The sequence below is a fragment of the Phoca vitulina genome, unplaced genomic scaffold (assembly GCF_004348235.1).
Source record: "Phoca vitulina isolate PV1807 unplaced genomic scaffold, GSC_HSeal_1.0 scaffold12, whole genome shotgun sequence".
NCBI classification, from domain to species: Eukaryota; Metazoa; Chordata; class Mammalia; order Carnivora; family Phocidae; genus Phoca; species Phoca vitulina.
The window spans coordinates 21,880,327-21,902,748 of record NW_022589715.1 but is presented as its reverse complement, the minus strand read 5'-3'; the positions used below and the strand labels follow the sequence as shown (position 1 = coordinate 21,902,748).

At 40.1% G+C, this 22,422-nt stretch overlaps 1 protein-coding gene across 1 annotated transcript in view; it reads right to left on the bottom strand.

Annotated features, from left to right (window-relative positions):
* Positions 1-9,125: 9,125 nt before the first annotated feature.
* EVA1A (eva-1 homolog A, regulator of programmed cell death) overlaps positions 9,126-22,422 on the bottom strand; it is a 73,713-nt gene continuing 60,416 nt past the window's right edge. Inside the window, exon 5 of the mRNA XM_032411197.1 lies at positions 9,126-10,408. Coding sequence (XP_032267088.1) covers positions 10,035-10,408 — 374 coding nt within the window. The 3' untranslated portion in view covers positions 9,126-10,034. The remainder of the gene's footprint in view (positions 10,409-22,422) is intronic.

Here is a 22,422-nt window from a genome sequence, read left to right as displayed (position 1 = left end):
CTTGGATTAGATGGGCAGTTTCTGCTAAACTTGGATGATTGATTTCTGGCTTATAAGATTCTCACATATATGAGAACACCTTATGTACCCACAAAAGTCTTTGGTAAACAAGAAATAACCCAGTATGCTGGTACATGAAGCACCAAAAAGATGTGGGGGTAAGCATTACTGGTAACAGGAATGTAGTGATAAGGCTGCCCTTCCTTCGGAAGAAGGCGAACACTATGTGTATATGCTGTTCATCAAAAGCTAGGAGGCATTCTGCTTTAAGGAAAGATGGCTAATAGATATGTATCTACTTCGAATGTGTATTCACTTCTCCTTCTTGTGTCATTGAGTCTTCATTCTCCCTAAGACTGAATGCTTCAGAGAAATAGAGGCAGCTCCATGACTATTTTCCCCAGCTGTTGGAAAGTTCTAGCAGTTTTACTTTCTTTCATAGTCTTTCAAAGACTAACTAAGGTAGAGAACACAATTCTCTTGGTGTCTTGAACATAATAAGTACTCAGTAAACACTTGCTGAAATGATACCCCTGGAAAGTCCAGAATCTATGCCAAGGAATCTCAGTGGTAAAAAAAAAAAAAGTGCTTTATAAACATCCTACTCTTTCATAGATTTTCCTCATATTAATAAAATCTTCAGATATAATCAGAGGTTATTTTATTTATTTGTTCATTTTTACAAAAGAACAAATTTTCCCCTATTGGCAGTTCAAAGAGCCTGGCAGAAAATAACAATCAGCACAATTAGTATTTTTTTTTTTAAGATTTTATTTATTTATCAGAGAGAGAGAGAGACAGAGGCAGGCAGAGGGAGAAGCAGGCTCCTTGCTGAGCAAGGAGCCCGATGTGGGACTCGATCCCAGGACCCTGGGATCATGACCTGAGCCGAAGGCAGAGGCTTAACCGACTGAGCCACCCAGGCATCCCAGCACAATTAGTATTGCCACCAGGTATAGCAACAGCAATAACACCAAAATTGCCTGTGAATTTCAGAAGAGCTTTTGGATGCTAAAAACTTAACATTCAGTCATTCATTCAATGTGCATTTACTGAGCACATACTAAGGCATGGCATTGTGCTAGGAATACTGAAAAGACAGATTTATTGACCTCATAAAACCCAGAATCTAGGAGGAGAGAGACAATTAAACAAGAAATTACCTGACAAATACCCTTTAAGCACTGAGTATGTTAGAGCATTTGAACTCAATGAACAAATTGCCTGCCTTTTTATTTGCAATATGTCAAGGTTAATCCTTGGGGCTCTGTTTCAAATCCAGTCAGGGAACATCAGCATTCTTATAATTTTCCACACTTTTAGTTTAGGCAAAAGGGCAGAGTTGGGCATGTCAATGACACCTTTAGCAGCACCTGCTGCCTTCCTGGTCCCTAGAGAAATCTTGCCAATGGTCCCCTTCACCTAGAAGGACCTGGTGAGCTACAGGCATCTTGGGACATTTGGGTCACTGCACTCACATGCAAGTTGGTTCAGAAAAGTTTAAAAACTACTTAGGTATTTGGGGAAACCCTCCAAAAGTAGCTTTCGATTTTCATGCTTTTATATTCGTATGCTTCATAAAAAATTTTGAATAGTAGAGTTGATTTCAGTATGGACCCAAATTTCTGAGAAAGCTTCAGGAATTCTATGTACTGGTGGCTCTTTGAAGGCCTGGAATACAAGCAGGCGCTCACTCCAAATTTCAGTTTTAATCTGTGCTTTGCATTCAGTTTTACTGATTTAAAGGAGTGCTTCCCAAAGTGTGTTCTATGGACCCCCAGGTCCAAGGAGTGGTAATTGGTGAGCTGCAGAACATAATTTGAGAACAGTTATCTTAACAGATATTGGTGTGTTTCGTGAATAGTGTTTTGTTTAGTGAGTAGTTTTTGAAATAAGGACCCGATTTTGAATTCTAAGGGCTATATCTGCAACAACTGACTGGTTGCCAAGGATACCACTGTGTGCAAATTACAGAAAACATAATGAACAGATGGATTCTTGGAGGGAGGAGAATTGATCTGAACGTAAGAGGCAGGTGGAGATAAATATTCTGATTGGAAAAGAAGTCACAGAGTTTATATGGCTGACATAAAAACACACCCTCATCATTTTAAGGGCCTCCGTCATTTATCTTCTTCTGCCAATGGAGACATCATTAGCTTTCAGATAGATACCTGGGTGGAGGCCATTTGAAACCTGAGGCTAGCTAATACAACTATGTCTCATCTCCCAGGTCTGCCAATCATTTACCTCCCGTTGACTTTCAATCACATTCTTCCCAGTTCTTCCCAGTTCTTCCTTCCCTAACTGATAATAATTGAGCTCTTCCTTGGGTGCCTTTGCCAAATGTTCTATAAAACCATCAATCTGCAATCAGCTACATGTTCTACACACTAAACTTCCTCTTCAACTTCACCTCTCCCTCTTACCCAGCTTGTCTATAGGAATTTCCTATATTTCCTGAGACTCTATGGTGAAGCCTATGATTCTTCTACAACCCAAGGAGCACAGGGTTAATAAACATATCATTTCCTGTTGTTCCTATTGCTGCTGTAACAAACTATCACCAACGTAGTGGCTTAAAACAACACACATTTATTATCTTATAAGTTATAAAGTTCAGAAGTCCAAAATGGGTCTTAGGGCTAAAATCAAGGTGTTGGCAGGGCTGGTTCCATCTGGAGATTCCCGTGGAGAATCTGTTCTTTTTCCAGCATCTAGAGGCGGCTTGTGTTTTTTGGTTCATGGTCGCATCACTGAAAACTCTGCTTCTGTCATCACACATCCTCTCTGACTTAAACCCTGCTACCTCATAAGGACCCTGTGACATGGGGCTTACCCAGATAATACAGAATAATCTCCTATCTCAGTTATCTCCTTAATTTAATCACATTTATAAAGTCCCTTTTGTCATGTAAGGTAACATATTCATGGGTTCCACGGATTTGGATGTGGATATCTTTCGGGAGTCATTACTCAGCCTGCCACAGTTGAGGAGGGGATAGAATTCTGCATTTATCCTATTCTTTTTTTTTTTTTAAGATTTTATTTATTTATTTGATAGAGAGAGAGAGAGATAGGGAGAGCAGGAACACAAGCAGGGGGAGTGGGAGAGGGAGAAGCAGGCTTCCCATGGAGCAGGGAGCCGAATGCGGGACTTGATCCCAGGACCCCGGGATCATGACCTGAGCGGAAGGCAGACACTTAACGACTGAGCCTCCCAGGCACACCTATCCTATTCTTTATCATTATTTCCAGACCATTCCTCTACAACAGTGTCAGCAAACTTTTTCCATAAAAAGCCAAATGGTAAATATTTTAGACTTTGTGGGTCAAGGCAACATTGAAGATATTATGTAGGTACTTACATAACTAAACATTTAAAATGTAACTATTTTAACATGTAAAAACCTTTCTTAACTTGCAAGTGGTACAAAAAACGTGGTAGGCTGGATTTGGCCCATGAGCTGAAGTTTGCAAAATTCTGCTTTACAAGCTCTTATAAAGTACTTCTTAGAAGCTCATGCCATTTTGCTAAATCACTTCTGCTTTATTTTGCCTCTGTCACTTACAGATATCCTGGTCACTCTTCAATACCCACTGATGAATTGCCCACCTGGAGAAGTATTCAAAAAGGTAGGAACAGCCACTTGAGTCCTAGGTATGCAAAAGTCTAATTCTGCAAAATAACAGTAATATCCTAAAAAGAAAATTATATTTCTGTTTATGTATCTCTCCTTCCTATCAAAAGTTCCTGGTTCAGAAATGCATTCTTCCCATTCAAGGAATCCACTAAGGTATATCCACATATTATCCTGAGTGATAACAGTTTTTCCATTCTGAGGACATATATGAGACTTGGTGTCATAACACAGTCTAAAGAATCAAATATTCTCCATGAAAAGACCAGAGACTATGGATAAAAACACAAATTTGGGGGAGTACAAAGGACAGATTTTGGTTCATCACCTGGTCTTTTTGACTATGTGGAGCTAGTTGCACAATTCTGAATCTGAACAGACTCCCAAATATGGGGCCTGGCCTCAAGCCCAGAGAAATCTTTCTTCTTTGAGTCTCAGAAGTTCCTTGTGTTCTTCAGATGGGAGCTGGAAGGGAAGGTCATTTTTAATTTTATTGATGCCACTCTTAGGCCCTGATCTCTGCCTACTGCTGAAAGAAAGAATACAAAAAGGAAGAGAGAACTAGGGAAAGAGACTTTCATATGACAGTTCCCTCTCTTAGAGACTGAATGATGGTTTTTCCTACAGAAAGGAGATTTTAAAATGCATCTGAGGGTCAAGTGCCTCAGATCAAGTGAGGCCAAGATGATCTTGAAAGTAGGAATAATAAAAGATAGATGATGTAACGATTTTGGAGGCACACTCCCAGTGGTTAAGCCTAATATAAAAGTTTCCTTTTATTTGGTTCAAGCCTGAGGGACTAGAATATTGGTCATCAGTGAGGTTAAGAATAGCCATTGCAATTTCAAGAAGGAATACCCATTCCTTATAAACCTGTAAAAATTTTGTATGACTCTGGGGCGCCTGGGTGGCTCAGTCGTTAAGCGTCTGCCTTCAGCTCAGGTCATGATCCCAGGGTCCTGGGATCGAGCCCCGCATCGGGCTCCCTGCTCAGCGGGAAGCCTGCTTCTCCCTCTCCCACTCCCCCTGCTTGTGTTCCCTCTCTCGCTGTGTCTCTCTGTCAAATAAATAAATAAAATCTTTAAAAAAAAAAAAAAAAATTTTTGTATGACTCTCAGTGCTAGATTAAACGTGGAAAGTGCCCTGAGAGTCTTACCACCTGGTCACATCTAAGTTAATGTAAAAGAAGATGGGAGAGATTCTAAATTGGAAAGAGACAAGAAAATGGTTAACAGTACAGGTAAGAATAAATGATAAAGCAGATAAAGCAGACCTTCATAAACTTAAGAAAAATCATCTTCGTTGCAAACAGTTAAGGCTCTGAAGCTCTGTAGAACAGCACACTGCAATTAGCCCTATTTCCCATTCTCTGAGGCTTTGTGTTATTTTATTATTCAAAACTATCTAATGAGAAGCTACTATGATCCAGGTCCTGCATGCACACTGAGAATACAGAGGTGAATAAGGTACTGTACAGCTGCCAGGGGCTTAAAGGCTGGGGCACAAAGGCAGGTACAGAAAAATCACATAGAGTGTGAGTGCGCAAGCAACAGAGGGACACAAGGGAAGATTTGATTCTATCTGGAAAATGTAAGGAAGATATTCTTATCCCAGGGTGAAAGAGCAATTCATATATTTAAAACTTAAAGAAAAATTCATGAATTTTTAAATCTACAATTAGGATAAAATGAGGTCATGATGCAGATTCTCAAGCAAGACTTGGGGAGACTCTTGACTCTTACCCTGAAGTCTAATACTTAGCAGTACTAAATTTGTTAAATATTAATTCCAATATTTAGGGCAAAGAAAGAATATATCCTGATCTATAAAGACTGATTTGGACTGGCAGATAATTAGAAGACTGACACCCCTTTCTGACCACAATTTTTTTTCAACCACAATTTTCAAGAGGAATCCGTTTTTCAATATGTGCTATCTCAATATAGGTTGAGAAGATGAGGAAAAACATAATAAATGAGGCTCATTTTGCTCTGCCCAAAGCTGATTAGAAGAGTAAGTATAGCTATCAGAACAGCCGCTCTGATAAGAATGATGCTGAAGCTGTGAAAGCTATGGCAACAGGCAGGAAGTGCTGCCATTTTACTTCAACACAGTGAATACTAGAAATGTATATGTGTAAATAAAATATTAGCATAAAAGGGAAAAAGTACCATGAGAAAAATAAATAAGTATGAAAATATTTAGCATCAAGAGTGGAAAGGCAGGAACAAGTTAACTTTGACTCTAACATGAATTATTGCAAAGGGAGATGGATGGATAGATATCCTCAATGAATATAAAGTAAGCCCAAATAAAGCATAAGAACTTAAATGTATCCTTTCATAATAACAGTTCTCAATAAATACTTAATAAAGGCCACATATGACAAGCCCACAGCTAATAACATACTCAACAGTGAAAGGTCTAAAACTTTTCCTCTAAGGTCAGGAACAAGACAAGGGTGCCAGTTCTCACAAGTCCTATTCAACATAGTACTACAAGTCCTAGCCAGAGAAATTAGGAAAGAAAAAGAAATAAAAGGCATCCAAATAAGAAAGGAAGAAGTATACTTGTTTTGTTTGAAGGTTGCATTATCTTATATATTGAAAACCTAGAAGACTCCACCAAAAAACTCTTAGAACTAATGAACAAATTCAGCAAAGTTACAGGATTCAAGATACAAAAATCTGTTGTATTTCTCTATAATAATAATAACCATCTGAAAAAGAAATAAAGGAAACAATTCCATTTACAATACCATTAAAAACTTAAGAATAAATTTAACCAAGTAGGTGAAAGATCTGTACCTAGAAAACTGTAAGACTTTAATGAAATATATTGAAGAAGACACAAATAAATGGAAAGATATCCCACGTTCGTGGATTGGAAAAATTAATATTGTTAAAATGTCTATACTACCCAAAGCCATCTATAGATTTAGTGCAATCCCTATCAAAATTCCAAAGGCACTTTTTACAGAAATAGGAAAAAATAATCCTAAAATTCATATGGAACCACAAAAGACCCCAAATAGCCAAATTAGGCTTGAGCAAGAAGTAGAAAGCTGGAAGCATCACACTTCCTGGTTTCAAATCATAGTACAAATCTATAGTAATCGAGACAGTCTGGTATTGGCACAAAAACAGATACATATACCAATGGAACAGAACTGAGAGTCTAGAAATAAGCCCACACATATATAATTAAGTAATATTTGACAAGGGAGCCAAGAATACTCAATATGAAAAGGATTGTCTCTTCAATAAATAGTGCTGGGAAAGTTGGATATTTACATGCAAAAGAATGAAATTGAGCCCCATCATACACCACTCACAAAAATTAACTCAAAATGGATTAAAGACTTAAACATAGAGATGCCTGGGTGGAGCAGTTGGTTGAGCATCCAACTCTTGGTTTCAGCTCTGGTAGTGATCTCGGGGTCATGGGATTGACCCTGCATTAGGCTCTGCGCTTATCACAGAGTCAGCTTGGGATTCTCTCTCCCTCTCCCTTTGCTCCTCTCTCTCTCTAAAGTAGGTAAATAAACCCTTAAAAAAAAAAAAAAAAGACCTAAATGTAATATCTGAAATGGAAGAACTCCTAGAAGGAGCACTATACAAGCCAGGCCAAGTAGTCCTTCCCTGTGATTTTAATTTTGAACCTTGAGGCAAGATGTTTCTTTCCTTTCATGTCCTTATATTGGAATGATGTTAAGTCCAAAAGTGCCTAGGGTGCACTCCCTGCTAGTAGTGAAGGTTCAGCTGAGGGGGTTCAGATATGCCATGAGTGGATGGTGACCACCTGTGCCTCACAGTGCAGAAAGAGGCCCTTAAAGGAAGTGGGTGGGGAGCTTCCTAGGGTAAATGTACTCCTAACATCTTCTCAGATGTTTAACTGTCAGCCAGTGCTTCTCTGAGGAACCATGGAAGACCAGGGAAGCTTCATCAGAAGCATCCTTTCCATGCTGTCTTCTGAGCTAAGTAAACTGTGAAACTGCCCCCCCACCCCCCACCCACACACACACAACCTGTGAGCTATATGGGAGCTTGGTCAGTAGCAATTAATCCAGTACACTGTAGAGGTATACATAGGTCACAGTTTCATCTGAAGTAGAAGAAAATGAGACCAGCAACAGAGAGAAGCAGAGATGAGAGCTGAGAAAGAACAAACTTTTGATAGCATTTCAGCATCTGGACCCCATCATCCATGAAGCCTGATCCAACACTACTTTTCCCAGTTATATGAACCAATAAATGCTCTTAAGTTGGATATTATTCTGTTGCAAATGAAATGGCCTAATGCAGAAACCGGAACAAGGAATGACAGACCTAAATGTGTAACTGCTTGGGTCAAGATAAGGAATATAACAATTGAGGTCTCCCTATCTTTGGCTGAAAAGCTGAAATCCTTAGTATATGGAAGTGAAGCAGTGGGTTAAACTGTTATCTAGTATTTTGTGCCTTAGGCAAAGTCCCCACCACCCTAAAGATAGGAACTTTATGGACTTGGTAGAAAGGCATCAGGATATTGGGGTGAGAAAGCCAGATGACCCAGAACCTTCCCAAACACCTCCATCACTGCAGCCCCCTTAGCCCCTGGCCTAACAAGGGTCATATCCTTCCCTGTTATCAGCTTTGGGTGAATTCTGGGGATGAAAGCAACACCTTGCTGTTTCACTTTTCTAAGAGAGACCAAGGTGATGTTAATCTGAAGCCCAGGCAATTATTGCCTAGGGACTGAAATCACAAGAGTGGGAACCCAGATTCAAAGACACTGATTTACAAGATTTTTGGCAGTTGTTACTAGCCAATGGGGCAACCCCAAATGATATAATCGGATCAGCCACCAAGGTTTCAAGCCAACTGTATCGCCCCCTGGGCAAACAGAGATTTGTGAGTGTTCACTTCTTAAGACAGCCTTCCAAGCCCTTATCACAGACAGTGGGTTGCTAAAGCAATAGAGACCCCAGCAGAGGAAGTCTCCCAACCATCCTTTTAGGCTTGGTGATGACGCCGATGGATGTCAGTAGGAAGGCTCGGGAACGCCCAAACTGGCTGACTAAGGAACCCACTGCAGGTCAAGAGAAGGGAGCCGACAGAGATTGAACTCACTATTCCTGTCTATAAGGCTGGAGGATGCTGCTTGCTTCTCTGTAACCCATTTCTAAATGTGTTTCAGCCTTGCTGTCTTTCTTCTCTACTGACTTCCCTTCTCCATATGGCCACCACCTTATTCTTAGCCTTGGACAAGCCTATCCTCTGCTTCACAACAACTCAGCTACATTGTAACTATAATATGCAACACACAGCAATGAAAAGTCCCCAGTTAGTCACACAGGGGCCATTTCTTTATTCTCCAGTTTCTCCATTTCTCCCAATTCTCCAGTTGTTGAAAGGGCCTGGCAAAAGACCATAGCCACCTATGTAAAAGGGCTGCCATTTAAAGTAAGCATTACAACAGAGATGGACATGAAACAAAAAAAGATTTTATGTAGCATTTATTTTTTTTTTAATCTCATCCTAATTTTGGCTTTATTCCTCATCTCCTATTCCCATTCTTTTCTTGGAAATCCAAACTTTTTTTTAACAAAATGTTTAAAATCATAATTATCTAGAGTCATAACAAAATTTCTTCTCTCCAAAAAGGGGGAAAACACAGCTTTTATTCTTATGCACCATCCTCAAATACGCACATTAATATATATTTTATAAACTATTTAAAATAAAACCCTTCATCCTTTGAGGTTATTGATATTTTCTAGCTCACTGACACATCTCCCATAATACATTAATTCTACCCATTTTCATGAATGAGGTGGGAACTATACTAAAAAATAGGATTTTAATCCCTGAGGTGCCAGTTAAAATGGACAAGGTTGCCATTGCAACACAAGATTTTTAAAAATCAGTCTTAAATAATAATCATAAATCATGCTATCTGGATGAGAGTCACCTCCATAGCATGGGGTCATTTAGAAAATTGAATTTAACTGGGTTAAGTTCACCCTGCTATTCCTAGCCTTCATGCCATGATAATCTTCCTTTTGTAAAGGAGTAACACATAGCAATGAAGTCTGCAGAAACTTCTGAGATCCTCAGAAATCAAGAGAAACCACAGTCCCGTTTCTCTAATCTCCATCCAGATTGCTGGAGAGGGTTTTTCAGCACCATTCTACGACCTGCAAAGATTGATGAAGTGACTTGGTTTTTCTACTTCTCCATAAATTTAGTCGAAAAGGAAAGCTCAGTCCTCCTGGCTAGAAAATGGGCGTGCCCTGCTTATCTCTGCCCCCAGGACTGCAGCAGAACTACGTTCAGCTCTGTGCCCACCCTCCCTGCAGCCCCTGGCCCTTGCCGACTGCTTCCTGCGGCGCGCGGGCTTGGGCTCCCACCGCTAGTAGTAGCGGTTCAAGCTCCTGGTCCCGGGAACCTCGGGTTGGCCATTCATCCAGATCTCCCTGATGATGCGCTCCCGCTCCTCCAGCCGCTGGGCGCGCTCCAGCTCCTCGGCCGAGGTGAACACGTTCTTGTTCAAAGTCCTTTCGAAGCGGCGGTGCCTCCTGACCGAGATGTCAGACGCCGTGTCTGAGCTGCCATCCTCGCTGTCGCTGCTGTCGCTGCTGTTCTCTCGGTCCTGCAGGAACTTCTTCCGGGGACGCTGCCGGCAGTCCGTGTGGCAAGAGATCCTCATCACCAAGGCAGCCAGGGTGAGCACTAGCCCGATGCACACGCCGGAGACAAAGTACAGAGCTGCTCGCTCGGGATTTTCTGCAGGAGGAGGAAGAAGAGGCATTTGAGAGATGACGACTCCATATGCGGAGAGCACACAGGGCTCCTGCCCGCCTTGCACACCTCTCACCACACCCCAAAGCTCCGATGGTTACAAATATTGCCTTCCCATGTGACAAACTACATAGTGTATTCAAAACATAATTATCAACGAATGGTGAATCTGGGTATAGGGCTTATGGGATTCTTTTCCTCTATTCTTGCAACTTTAAATTTGAAGTAATTTCAGAATGAAAAGATAAAAGAAAGAAAAGTATTATTTAGGATGTATTATAAGCAAGTAACTGTACCTAAATGTCATTTGCTTAGGAGGTGTATATGTGTTTAAAGCCTATTTTCGCCTACAGAGGAAGATTCTTGGCTTCTGAATTTGCTCCTGCAACCCCTGAAGAAACTTTTAATCACAGATGTAAGCAGCTTTTTTTTTTTTTTTTTTTTTTGACGACAAATTTATAAATAAAATCAAGGACCAATGCCTCCTTTATTCTAACTATACCATCACAGGCCTAAGTCAACCCATGTGGTCAGTTCCTGAGATGCCCCCCACCTCTTAGTATTCTGACTCTTATACAAGCCCCTTCCTTTGAGGGCTGGACCTAGTGGGCCGGACCCAGTGGTCTATTTCTAAAAAACAGAATATGGCAAAAGAGATGGATGAGTCTAAGATTAAATTACAAAAGACTAACTTCCAACTTGCTTATGCGTTTTCTCTGGCTTTTCTCACTCTCTTACTCTGATGAGGCCAGCTACCATGTTGTGAGCTGCTCTACAGAGGGGCCCACATAGCAAGGAACTAAGAGTAGCTTCTGGCTAACTGCTTGCAAAGAGCTGAATCATGCCAACAGCCACATGCATGAGTTTGGAAGTGAATCATGCCCTCCTGGTGTAGGCCTGGCCTGACCCATAGAAACAAGATAATAAATGTGTGTTGTTTCAAGTCACTAAATTTTGAGGTAATTTGCTGTGCAGCAATTGATAACTTATACAATCACAGATGGAAAACCAGTGTAGGTATTTTGTGATGACCTTATCAGGTGACCTTGTGGGGGAGAAATTTGCAGTTTTCCTTGGTGAGAAAAGAAAATATTCATTCTGTTAATGTGCAATATGCTTTGTAGGCCCAGTGATGATCCCTCTCTGATGTGCTCAACAGGATGAGAGCCTTTGGGTGAACAGCCTTCCCTTTGTGGGTAAGGATGAGAACATAGGGGCATACCTGGCCTTGGGTCCCAGGGCGTGGTCAGTCTGACAGGACTCAAGATTACCATCAGCAAATTAATTTTCCATAATCTCTATTCACTGGTTAGTATGAATCAAAACATATATTTTTTTTGTGGGTTTTTAAAGAATATAAGTGGGATCATATATAATACATATCTGTTTTTTTTTTAATTTAAGAATGTTTCTTAGAGAGATTTCCAGATATGCCAATAGCATTCTTTTTGACTGCTGCATAGTCTTCTGTCGTACAGACATATCAAAGTTTAACTATTTCCTTATTACTATCACGTAAATGGTTTACAATTTTTCACTATTATGAGCAATACTGATGTCAACATGCTTGTATCCTTGTACACATCTCTTTATATACGTGTAGAATTATTTCTACAGGTTAGTTACCCAGAAATAGGACAACTGCATCAAAGGGCATAGGCATTTTGAAGTTTTATGCATTCTTAATTGTACCCAAAAAAGGTTCTATCAGTCTAAATACAGCATATTGAATGCATGTGTTTATGATGCCTCCTTCCCTTTGAAACTTCTACCAAAATGACAGTGATATGAATACAATAGATATAAATTATAGGTACAAAGAGGAGAGGAGAGAAGAAAATAGAAGACACTAGTAGCAGATACAAGGGTAGTCAACAAACAACAGAAATGTGGTGAAGGGGGGGGGGTGACCAGTATCATGGTGGTGTAAGATATCCCAATTTTTGTGTCCCTTTTTTTTTTAACAGCTAATTAAGCATCCATCTACAAACAAAAGTGTCTCTGTGGGAATCCTCTGATCCAACAGCATAGGCCAAGAAACCCAGGAGGAGTCTCTCCCACCCGCCCATCAGATCATCCAGTAACAGACAGACTGCAGACAGACTTTGGTTTGGACTGTGGAACTAGCAACCCCAACCCTGACCCTTCCCAGCTGTGTTTGGGGAAAATCTTGAAAAGTGTTGACCTGGGCAAATACCCATGGATGAAGCAGAATTCCAGCACATCAATGAAGGAAACAAACAAACAAAACAAGTTTGAAGGAACTTTTCCAGTAGTGCCCCTCCCCGCCCCCCGAGTTGACACAGCACAGAATTGAACTATCCCATGGCACCACTCTGTGGGGGAAAGGGGAGCAGTGTGTGAGTGCCTGGCTACCCTAGCTTTGCCAGATGCTGCACAGGAAACCCATTTCCCTCCAGCAACATCCCGAGTACTAAAGTGGGACCTCCATGACTGAGAGGAGGGAAGGAATTGGGAAAGAGGCAAGTAAGAATATCAAAGGGCATTATAAAGGGACACAGTTCATGCTGACTGAGCTCAGCATGTCTGGAGAAAGTCCACGCACAAGCCTCTGGGAGAACCTCAGCCAAGGATCTTCCTACCAGCTGGCAGACATCCCTAATACCCCAAGTGCTAAACCCATACCTTCCCTCACTCTAAGGTGGTTCCTTACTTGGGCTCCAAGATTGGCAGCAAAAGTTGGGTAAACCGGAATGCTATCAGAAAAACAGACCTGGAACTGTGGGCAAGAGAGAAACCACAATCTTGAGCTGTAGCACCACCTTCTGGAAAAACAAAAGAGAGGTTTCCAGGAGCCAACCAGGTGAGCTGTAAGATCCAAAGACATAAAAGCTTAAGAATTCTGCCACAAGAGGGAGCAAGAAGTGTGGAGCAGGTGTATAAATACAAGGTCTGAGAGAACCCCATATACAACAGGACCAACAAACAATATACCCCATCTGAAAGCAACTAGTGAAGAGTTGAGGAGGTGTCTTTTACTTCAAAGGCAAAGCAGCAACACAAAATTACAAGGAACATGAAGAATCAAGAAAACATGTCATCATCAAAAGATAATCCTTCAATAAAGACTTCAAAGACATGAAATCTTATGATCTAGCAGATAAAGAATTCAAAATAACTGTTTTGAGGAAACAATGAGCTACAAAGAAACACAGAAGATAATTCAGTGAAATCAGGAAAAAAATACATGAACAAAATGAGAAATTTAGCAACAAGATAGAAACCATAAGAAAGAACCAGACAGAATTCTGGAGCTGAAGAATTCAATGACTGAAATGAAAAATGCAATAGAGAGAATCTGCGGCAGAGTAGATCAAATGGAAGACAAAATAAGTGACATAGAAGACAGTGCTTTTCAAACAACCCAGTGCAAGGCAAACAGAGAAAAAAGAATGGCAAAGAAAGCCTATGTGATCTATGGGATTCGGTCAAATGTACAAATACTAGCATAATCAGGGTTCCAGAAGGAGAAGAGAGGAGGAAGGGGCCAGAAAGTTTGTTTTAAAATATAATAGCTGAGAACATCCCAAAACTGAGGTGACACTTTGACATCCAGGTTCACAAAGCTAATAGATCACCCTAATATCTCAATGCAAAAAGACCTCCAAGCCACATTATAATGGAACTGTCAAAAATCAAAGAAAAAGAAACCTAAATGTATCTAGAGGGAAAAAAAAAAAAGTATAACTTATAAAGGATTAGGCTATCAGTGGATTGCTCAGCAGAAACCCCACAGGCCAGGAGAGAGAGAGTGGAATGACATAGTCAAAATGCTGAAGAAAAAATTACCAGCCAAGAATACTCTATATGACAGTTATTCTTCAGATATGAAGGAGAAATAAAGACTTTCTCAGTGAAACAAAAGCTGAAGGTATCCTGCCTTACAAGAAATGCTGAAAGGAGTCCATCAAGCTGAAGTGAAAAGATGCTAATTAGTGGCACAAAAACATCTGAAAGTGTACAACAAACTGGTAAAGGTAAGTATGCAATCAGATTTAGAAAACTCTAAATCTGTAATAGAATAGTGTGTTAACCACTAAACTATGGTATAAAGGTTAAAGGAAAATAGTACTAAAAATAACTGTAACTATTATAATCTGTTAATGAACACAATATATAAAAAGAGGTAAATGGTAACATCAAAACTATAAAGAGGGGAATAAAAGGGTGGAGCTTTTGTATGCAGTTGAGAAGCTTTCAATGTTTTACCAATGAACACGATGTTAGCTGTGGGTTTGTCATATATGGCCTTTATTATAATGAGGTATGCTCCCTTTATACCCAATTTGTTGAGGATTTTATCATGAAAGGATGTTGTATTTTGTCAAATGCTTTTCCTGCATCTATTAAGATGATCAAGGAAACATAGGGAGATGAAATCACTGTCTTTAAGAGATATCTGCACTCCCATATTCGCAGCAGCATTATTCACAATAACCAAGACATGGAAACAACCTAAGTGTCCGTCAAGAGATGAATGGATAAAGAAAATGTGTTGTGACCTTAAGTACATTATTCTAATTGAGATTAAGTCAAAAAAAGTAAGACAAATACTGTATGATATCACTAATATGTGGAATCTAAAAAAGACCTCATAAAAACAGGGTATAGTAATGGTTAATAAAGGCTGGAGAGTGAGAGAATTGGGTATGTGTTGTTTAAGGCTACAAATTTGCAACCAGTAGATAAATTTAAGTCCTGGAGATTTAAAGCACGGCCTAGTGAATATAGAAAACAATATTGTATTATAGACTTCAAAGTTGCTAAGACACTAGATCTTAATTGTTTTCACCATGGAAAGAAAGATAATTAGGTGATGTGAAAGACATGGTAGTTAATGTTATGATGGTAATCATACTGCAATATATAAATGTATCAAGTCAACACCTTGTAACCTTAAATCTACATAATGTCGTATGTCAATTATATCTCAATAAAAATTAATTGATTGCTTGATTTAAATAAATAAATAAATATTCAGTGAGGGAGGATGAAACTGAACCCTGTCTAGTTGATATCCAGGAAACACTGAGAGGATTGAGGGAGCTCTTGGCCTTGAGGAGCTTAACAGCCCAACAGGGAAGCAGACCCACCCATTCCCATACTAAAGGGAAGAGTTTCTATAGAAGCATGAAGAGGGATCTCCAGAAACACAAAGGTGAGTGGAAAAGCTAACGTTCAGATATGGGGATCTGAGAAGGCTTTCTAGGAAAGATACCCAAATCCATGCTTTTACCAGGATGGAAAACCACTGGGCAGACCAGCATCAATTTGAAGCCTCATCTCAGTCATCTTTTAAACACTACTTACCTACCCTGCTGAGTTGTGGTAAAGGTTAAAGGTATTACGGATGACCAGCATAAAGGGATTATCCAAGATCTTGGCAAGGAGAGGCATTCAATAAACGATAACTCTATTTATTTATTTTCTTCCTTCCTCCCTCTCTCCCTTTCTTCCTTCTTTCCACATTCTCTACCTCCCTTCCATCCATCCCTCCATCCATCTAATCTTTTTTCCTCCTCCTCCTCCCTACCTTCCCTTCTCATCCCACCCTTTCTTCCCTGGAGTGTGTCTCCATGTTTTTCAAACCCTGCCCTCACCACACCCCCATTTCAGAGGTTAACTTTGAAGATGGTTACTGAACTTTATCTTGGGAACCCCTCTTCTCCCTCTAGCTTAACTAGTGCATCCTATCCTGCTACTCCAACCAGAAAACATACTCTTTTGCCTACAGCTTTCTTAGACATGGATTCCCAGAAAAGCCCAGTAAAAGCAATGAGAGAGGGCGAAGAGTTGACTGGGCCTCACTGGTTCCTGAGGAGGTGACTCAGGGCTGATTTTCACAGCTGATATAATTTGTTTTGTTTTTCTTCATCATGCTTCTGCAAAAATCAAAACTGTAGCTCTATTGTGGTTGTTTTCTCTAGTCTGTGCTCCAGGTCACTTCCTCCTGGCCAATGATCCACCCTGGTCTTGGCCAGATCCAGACAGCTGTTAATTGCTCAGGAAGTAGAGTGGGGAGGGCTGTTGTCGGTTGTTTTCCCTCAGTAAATAAAAATAAATGTATTGCTGTATCTTGCTTCCTGTAGGGTCATTGTTTTCATGGGCAGGAAGAGGCTCTATGTGGAGGTCCTGGGCTAATTTCATTTGCAACCTCGGAGGTCAGATCATGCCCAGCAGACTCTATAGGAGAAGAGCAGCATCAGTCTAGGCCAGATCAGCTGGTCTCCGTGCAAGTGTAACTGGTTCCCCTGCCTAGACTTTTGGCCTCAAAGCTTGCAATCCCCCTTTTTTAAAGATTTTATTTATTTATTTATTTATTTATTTATTTATTTATTTATTATTTTATTTTATCTTATTTTATTTTGAGAGAGAGAGCATGAACAGGGGACGAGGCAGAGGCAGAAGGAGAGGGAGAAGCAGACTCCCCGCCGAGCAGGGAGCCCAGCTGGGGACTCAATCCCAGGACCCTGGGATCATGACCTGAGCTGAAGGCAGACGCTTAACCAGCTGAGCCACCCAGGCACCCCAAGCTTGCAATCCCTTGATTGGAAAGAAAAATGTTTACAAATAGGTTTTAAAGAAGAGTAATGGAGGTGCCTTCTTAGCGCAGTGGGCAGCACGTCAGTCTCATAAAGAAGAGTAATGGGGCTTTTGTAGAATCAGGGAGTATTCAGCATAATCTCTTCTCTGAACTCTTAAAGCATTGCAAGGATTCCTCTTTATGGGATTCTGCCCCTCCCCATAGAGAAGCAAAAACTTCTGCCCTCTCTGAAATGCTGGAGAAAGCTGCCCTCTTTCTTCCATCCCTGACTTGTTCTTCCTTGGGAAGAGGAGGTGTGGGAGAATCGCTGCCCCACTAGGCTGCCTCTGGAGTATACTCCCTCGCTTTCGCCTCTTTCATCTTCCCTTACCACCTGTCCAGGCCATAAGCATCCCTAAAAGAGGTCTTCCTTTGACCTTACCCATCATCCTAATGCACCCTGCTCACCTTCCTTCATCTACAGCTGGAAAGATCTATCGTCCTATGGCCCTAGGACTAAGGGGAGCTAGGTAGAAGGCCCTGAACATTCTCTGTTCTGGCGTAACCAATGCTGCAGTTGATACCCTATTCTGATTATTTTCTGACTCCTTGAGTCTGGAAGGGAGGGAGAATGTGATTAATTAGCCCCTCTGATCTAGGCAGCACTTTATGTGTTATATATATAACTATATAGTTAGTTATGTAATGACTATATTTCCCATACAACAGTGAGAAATTTGTGGGCAGAATCCACCTGTTTCACTTTGGATTTACAGAACATGCAGCACATTGCCTTGCTCATTGTGTGTATCTCACAAATATTTACTGAATTAAATCATGAATACATAATTTCTAAAAGTCCAGGTAATAAATTTATTATATATGGATAAATATGTATAATAGATGTACATATGTGTATATATGTGTGTATACATATAAATGTGTGTATGTGTGTATAATGGTACAACATTAAAAGAGTAAGGGATGAAAAAAATTTATAAAATCACAACCTGAGTATAAGCCCACAACCTGAATATAACTACACACTGTGTAGTGTAGTGAAGTGAATTTTCTTCTGTTCTTTCTTCCTATCATATAAATATGTACATATTTATTTATATTTACTTGGTTGTATTTATATAATTTATATTTTTATCTGCATACTTTTTTGTTTGCTTGTAAGACTATGTTTAAAAGCAGTTTTAGGTTCACAACAAAATTAAGAGGGAAGTACAGAGATTCCCCATAACCCTCACCCCCACATACCCATAGCCTCTCCCATTATTAACATCCCCCACCAGAGTGATACATTTGTTATAACTCAGGAACCTACACTGACACGTCATAATCACACAAGGTCCATATTTTACATTAGGGTTCACTCTAGGTGTTGTACATTGTATGGGTTTGGACAAATGGATAGTCAGAGTACTTTTGTGTATAATGCTACTTCCTTTTCTCCTTGTTTCATGTGTTGCCTTATAATGCATTCTCAGAAAAGGAATATTTGTGTTAGAGGATACGTATTTTTATACCTCTTGATACATATTGCCAGTGGCTTTTCAAAAGTAATACATTAAATTTTCTTGCCATCAGCTGTGTATGAAAATACTACTTTTACCAAACCCTCTCCAGGAGAGTATAGTCCAACTGTTAAAATTTGTTCTAATATGATAGGTCAATAAATGGTTTCTTTATTCCACAGAAATTTACTTTTAGTCTGTAGTGTCTTTGGGGCTAAAGACACAAAGGTTCTCAACTCTCACAGGATTTCCAGTATAAAAGGGAATAACATGAAACAGAAACTATAGTACTTTCTTCAAACCCCAAATTTGTGACTATCAATTGAGTTATGCTGGATTAGGCTCCCTCACTGCTAAGAGACCACCTCTCTCAAGCCAATCTCATGGGAAAAGTGATTCAAATTCTGGCTGGCTACTACATAGTTCACACCGCTGTACTTACAGTTACACATTCAAAGAATATTAGGTGATGGGCATTAAGGAGAGCATGTGATGTGATGGGCACTGGGTGTTAAACGCAACTGATGAATTATTGAACGCTACATCTGAAACTCATGGTGTACTCTATGTTGGCTAATTGAATTTAAATTTTAAAAAAACAAGGAATATTGTTTAAATAAGAAAAAAAATGATCCCCCAGTACATCTGCATTGGAAGAAATTACTGTAAATAAAGCTAAAAGACAGATGCCAAAATTATGAAAAATATTTGAAATATGCCACAGAGACAAGGGGCTAGTATATAAAGAACACCTAGAAAGAGCATTAAGAAAAAAGGCCAACAACCAATACAGAAAATGGACAAAAGATTATGGACAGTTCACAGAAAAAGAAAGACAAATGGCCATTCAATGTATGAAAAGCTGCTCACCCAAAGCAGGACTTGGCGCACTATGGCTCCTAAGCCAAACCTGACCACCGTGTGTTTTGTTGTCGGCACACAGCCGTGCCCATTCATCTATGCTCTATGTCTGCTTTAGGCCAACAGCACAGGAGTTCAGTAGTTAGAACAGAGACTGTATGGCCCACAAAACCAAAAACATTTATTATCTGACCCTTTACAGCAAACGTTTGCTGACCTGTGACCTACAGAAACAGAAATTAAATGACATTTAGGTATTTTTCATTTATCAGATTCTCAAATCTCAACAGTTTAAAAATAGCGTTGCAGGACCTTCTTATGCATCTTAAAAAGAGTAAATGGGTAAAACTCCTTAAGTGGCACTTTGGTGATATTGACCTTAACTAATAATTTATACACCTTTTGATCCAACAATTCCACTTTTGGGAACTTATTCTACAAATGCACTTGAACATGTATGTGTGCCCACAGTTCTTTTTATTGCAACCCTGTTGCCCTGTTTGAAAAGATTTGAACCACTCCCACTGGCCAAGAGAGGACTGGTTAAATTATGGTTCATCTGTACAACGGAACAGTATATAGTCATCTGAAAGGAGGAAGCTCTCTATACCCTGATATAACATATCTTCATGATAACGTTTTTGGTGAAGAAAGCAAAGTACACAAGAGTATGTATGATATGCTACCTGTGTTTAAAACGGGTGAGGATGAGACTGGGTGTTCATCTTTTCTTACCTGTGCACAAAGAACTCTGGAAGGATGCAGAAAGGACTGATGATGGCTCAAACGTGGGGACTGGATGGAGGGGGCAGCTCTGAGCTAAGACTTCTCACTATATATCTTTTTATATCATTTGATCATTAGCCATGTTTATTCACTGATTAGTTGAGCACCTATTGCCAGTGCCTCTAGAATAGTGCCAGACACTATTCTACAGGCTGAGGAAAGAAACAAAAATCTCAGTGTTCCTGGGAGCTTATATCCTACTGGGAGAGATAGTAAATAAACAAGATAAACAAATAAAACAGGTTGTATGTTAGATGGCAATAAGGTGATAAGGAGAAGAAAACAGTAAAAATCAGAAGGAGGATATGAAGTGTCAGATGTGTGCTGGAGGGGAGCAGGCAGGTGGAGTGACCAGAGGGAATCTAACCGAGAAGGTGACTTTTAAGGAAGAAATGAAAGGAAATGGAAGAGTGATCAGGAGAATGTATTATCAATTCAAAACATTAAATTAAAGAGCAATCATTCCATTTAATCTTTCTAACAACCCTATTAGAAGTTATTTATGAGGTTATTACTATTAATGAGACGATTATCCTCATCATAAATTATTATATTATGATCCCAAGGGGTTGCTTGCACAGAGTTGAAAAAAGAAATGTTAACTGCTCCAATCCCAGTACTGAGATACAGGGAAACAACGTGTGTGGAGGAGTACATGGATGGGCAGGCACCTAAGCCAGGGTGGGAGAGTGAGGAGAGAGGATGGTAGAACCTGAAGACTGCGAGGGAGTTAGCCAGGCCAGGACCGAAGGGAAGAATTCTTGGAAAAGGAAATGACTGCAAAAAAGCAGAGGTGAGAAAAGGTGCAGGAAGTGGTTTAGAATAATTGGAATGAGATCTTGATCAGGGAGCTCTACAACTAAACAAGAGCACCGAGAAGTCCAGTTCAGACACTAAAAGCCCTGAGAAACCACATAAGAAACTGCGGTTTGGAGAACTCACACTATCCCCAAATCTCTTCTCCCTTGCTTGCCTCTACAGCATGTTTTCCAAACTCAGCACTATTGACCTCTTGGACCAGTTAATTCTTTGTTGTAGGGGGTTGTCTTGTGCATTGTAGGATGTTTCTCCACCGCTAGATGCCAATAGCAGCACCCCCCACCCCAGTTGTGACAACCAAAAGTGTTTCTAGATATCTCCTGCAGTCCCCCCTAGGGCAAAATCATCCCTGGTTATAAACCACTAGTCTAAAGGTTGAAAAAGCTGTGTCATTTTTTTCAGCTAGATGGTCAGGTAACACAGTTCTGGCCAATGAAATATGACATCTACTGGATCGTCCTTCCTTTTTCAACCATCTTGAATGAAGGCAAGAGCAACAGCAACCACTTTGCAGCCATGAGATGACAAGCATAAAAGAAAGGACATGAGAATCACAGAGATGGTGGTCCCTACATCTTTGAGCCAATGCACCACCTTCCTCCAGACTTCTTGTTATGAAGGTAAGATAACTCCTATGTGTTTAGGCCACCAAGTTGAGGCTTTCTATTATTTGCAGCTGAAAGCAATCCTAACTATTAAACCATACACAAGTGTTTGGATTTCATCCCAGAGATAATGAGGATCCACTAAAGTATTCTAAAAAATAAAAAAGAATTACATCATCAGACCTAGTTTGGAAAGATCATTTTGCTACAAAATACAATCTTTGCTATGAAGCAAGATGGGAGGCAGATAGACCATGGAAAATGCTGTTATGCAAGATAAGCAAAAACAGAACGGGGCTTGGATCAATTAATTCATTGATGGTGAGAATAAAATGGAGGGGACACATCTGAGAAACACTGAGAGGCAAAATGGACTGACCCTAAGCAACTGGATATGTGCAGTGAGTAAGATACATCTTCTGGCGTAGGTGATGCCCTACATGGTACATAAAAGAAAGAACAACCAACAGAGAAGGACAATATTCCATGCAAGCCAGGTTGAATTTGAAATGTTTATGGCACACCCAAGTTGTAATGTTCAGGGCATTTAGATACACAGGTCTAGAAGTCAGAAAAGAATAAGGAAGTGGTAATTTTTAAAATATATGGATGATATAATTCTAAATTTTTTTTTTAAGATTGTATTTATTTATTTGAGAGAGTGAGTGAGCACAAGCGGGGGGAGGGGCAGAGAGGAGAGGGAGAAGCAGACTCCCTGCTGAGCAGGGATTCCCAACGATCCAGGACCCTGAGATCATGGCCTGAACCGAAGGCAGATGCTTAACCAGCTGAGGCATCTAGGTGCCCTAATTCTAAATTTTAAATTCCAATAAAATAACATTACTTATTACAAAAGTGGTA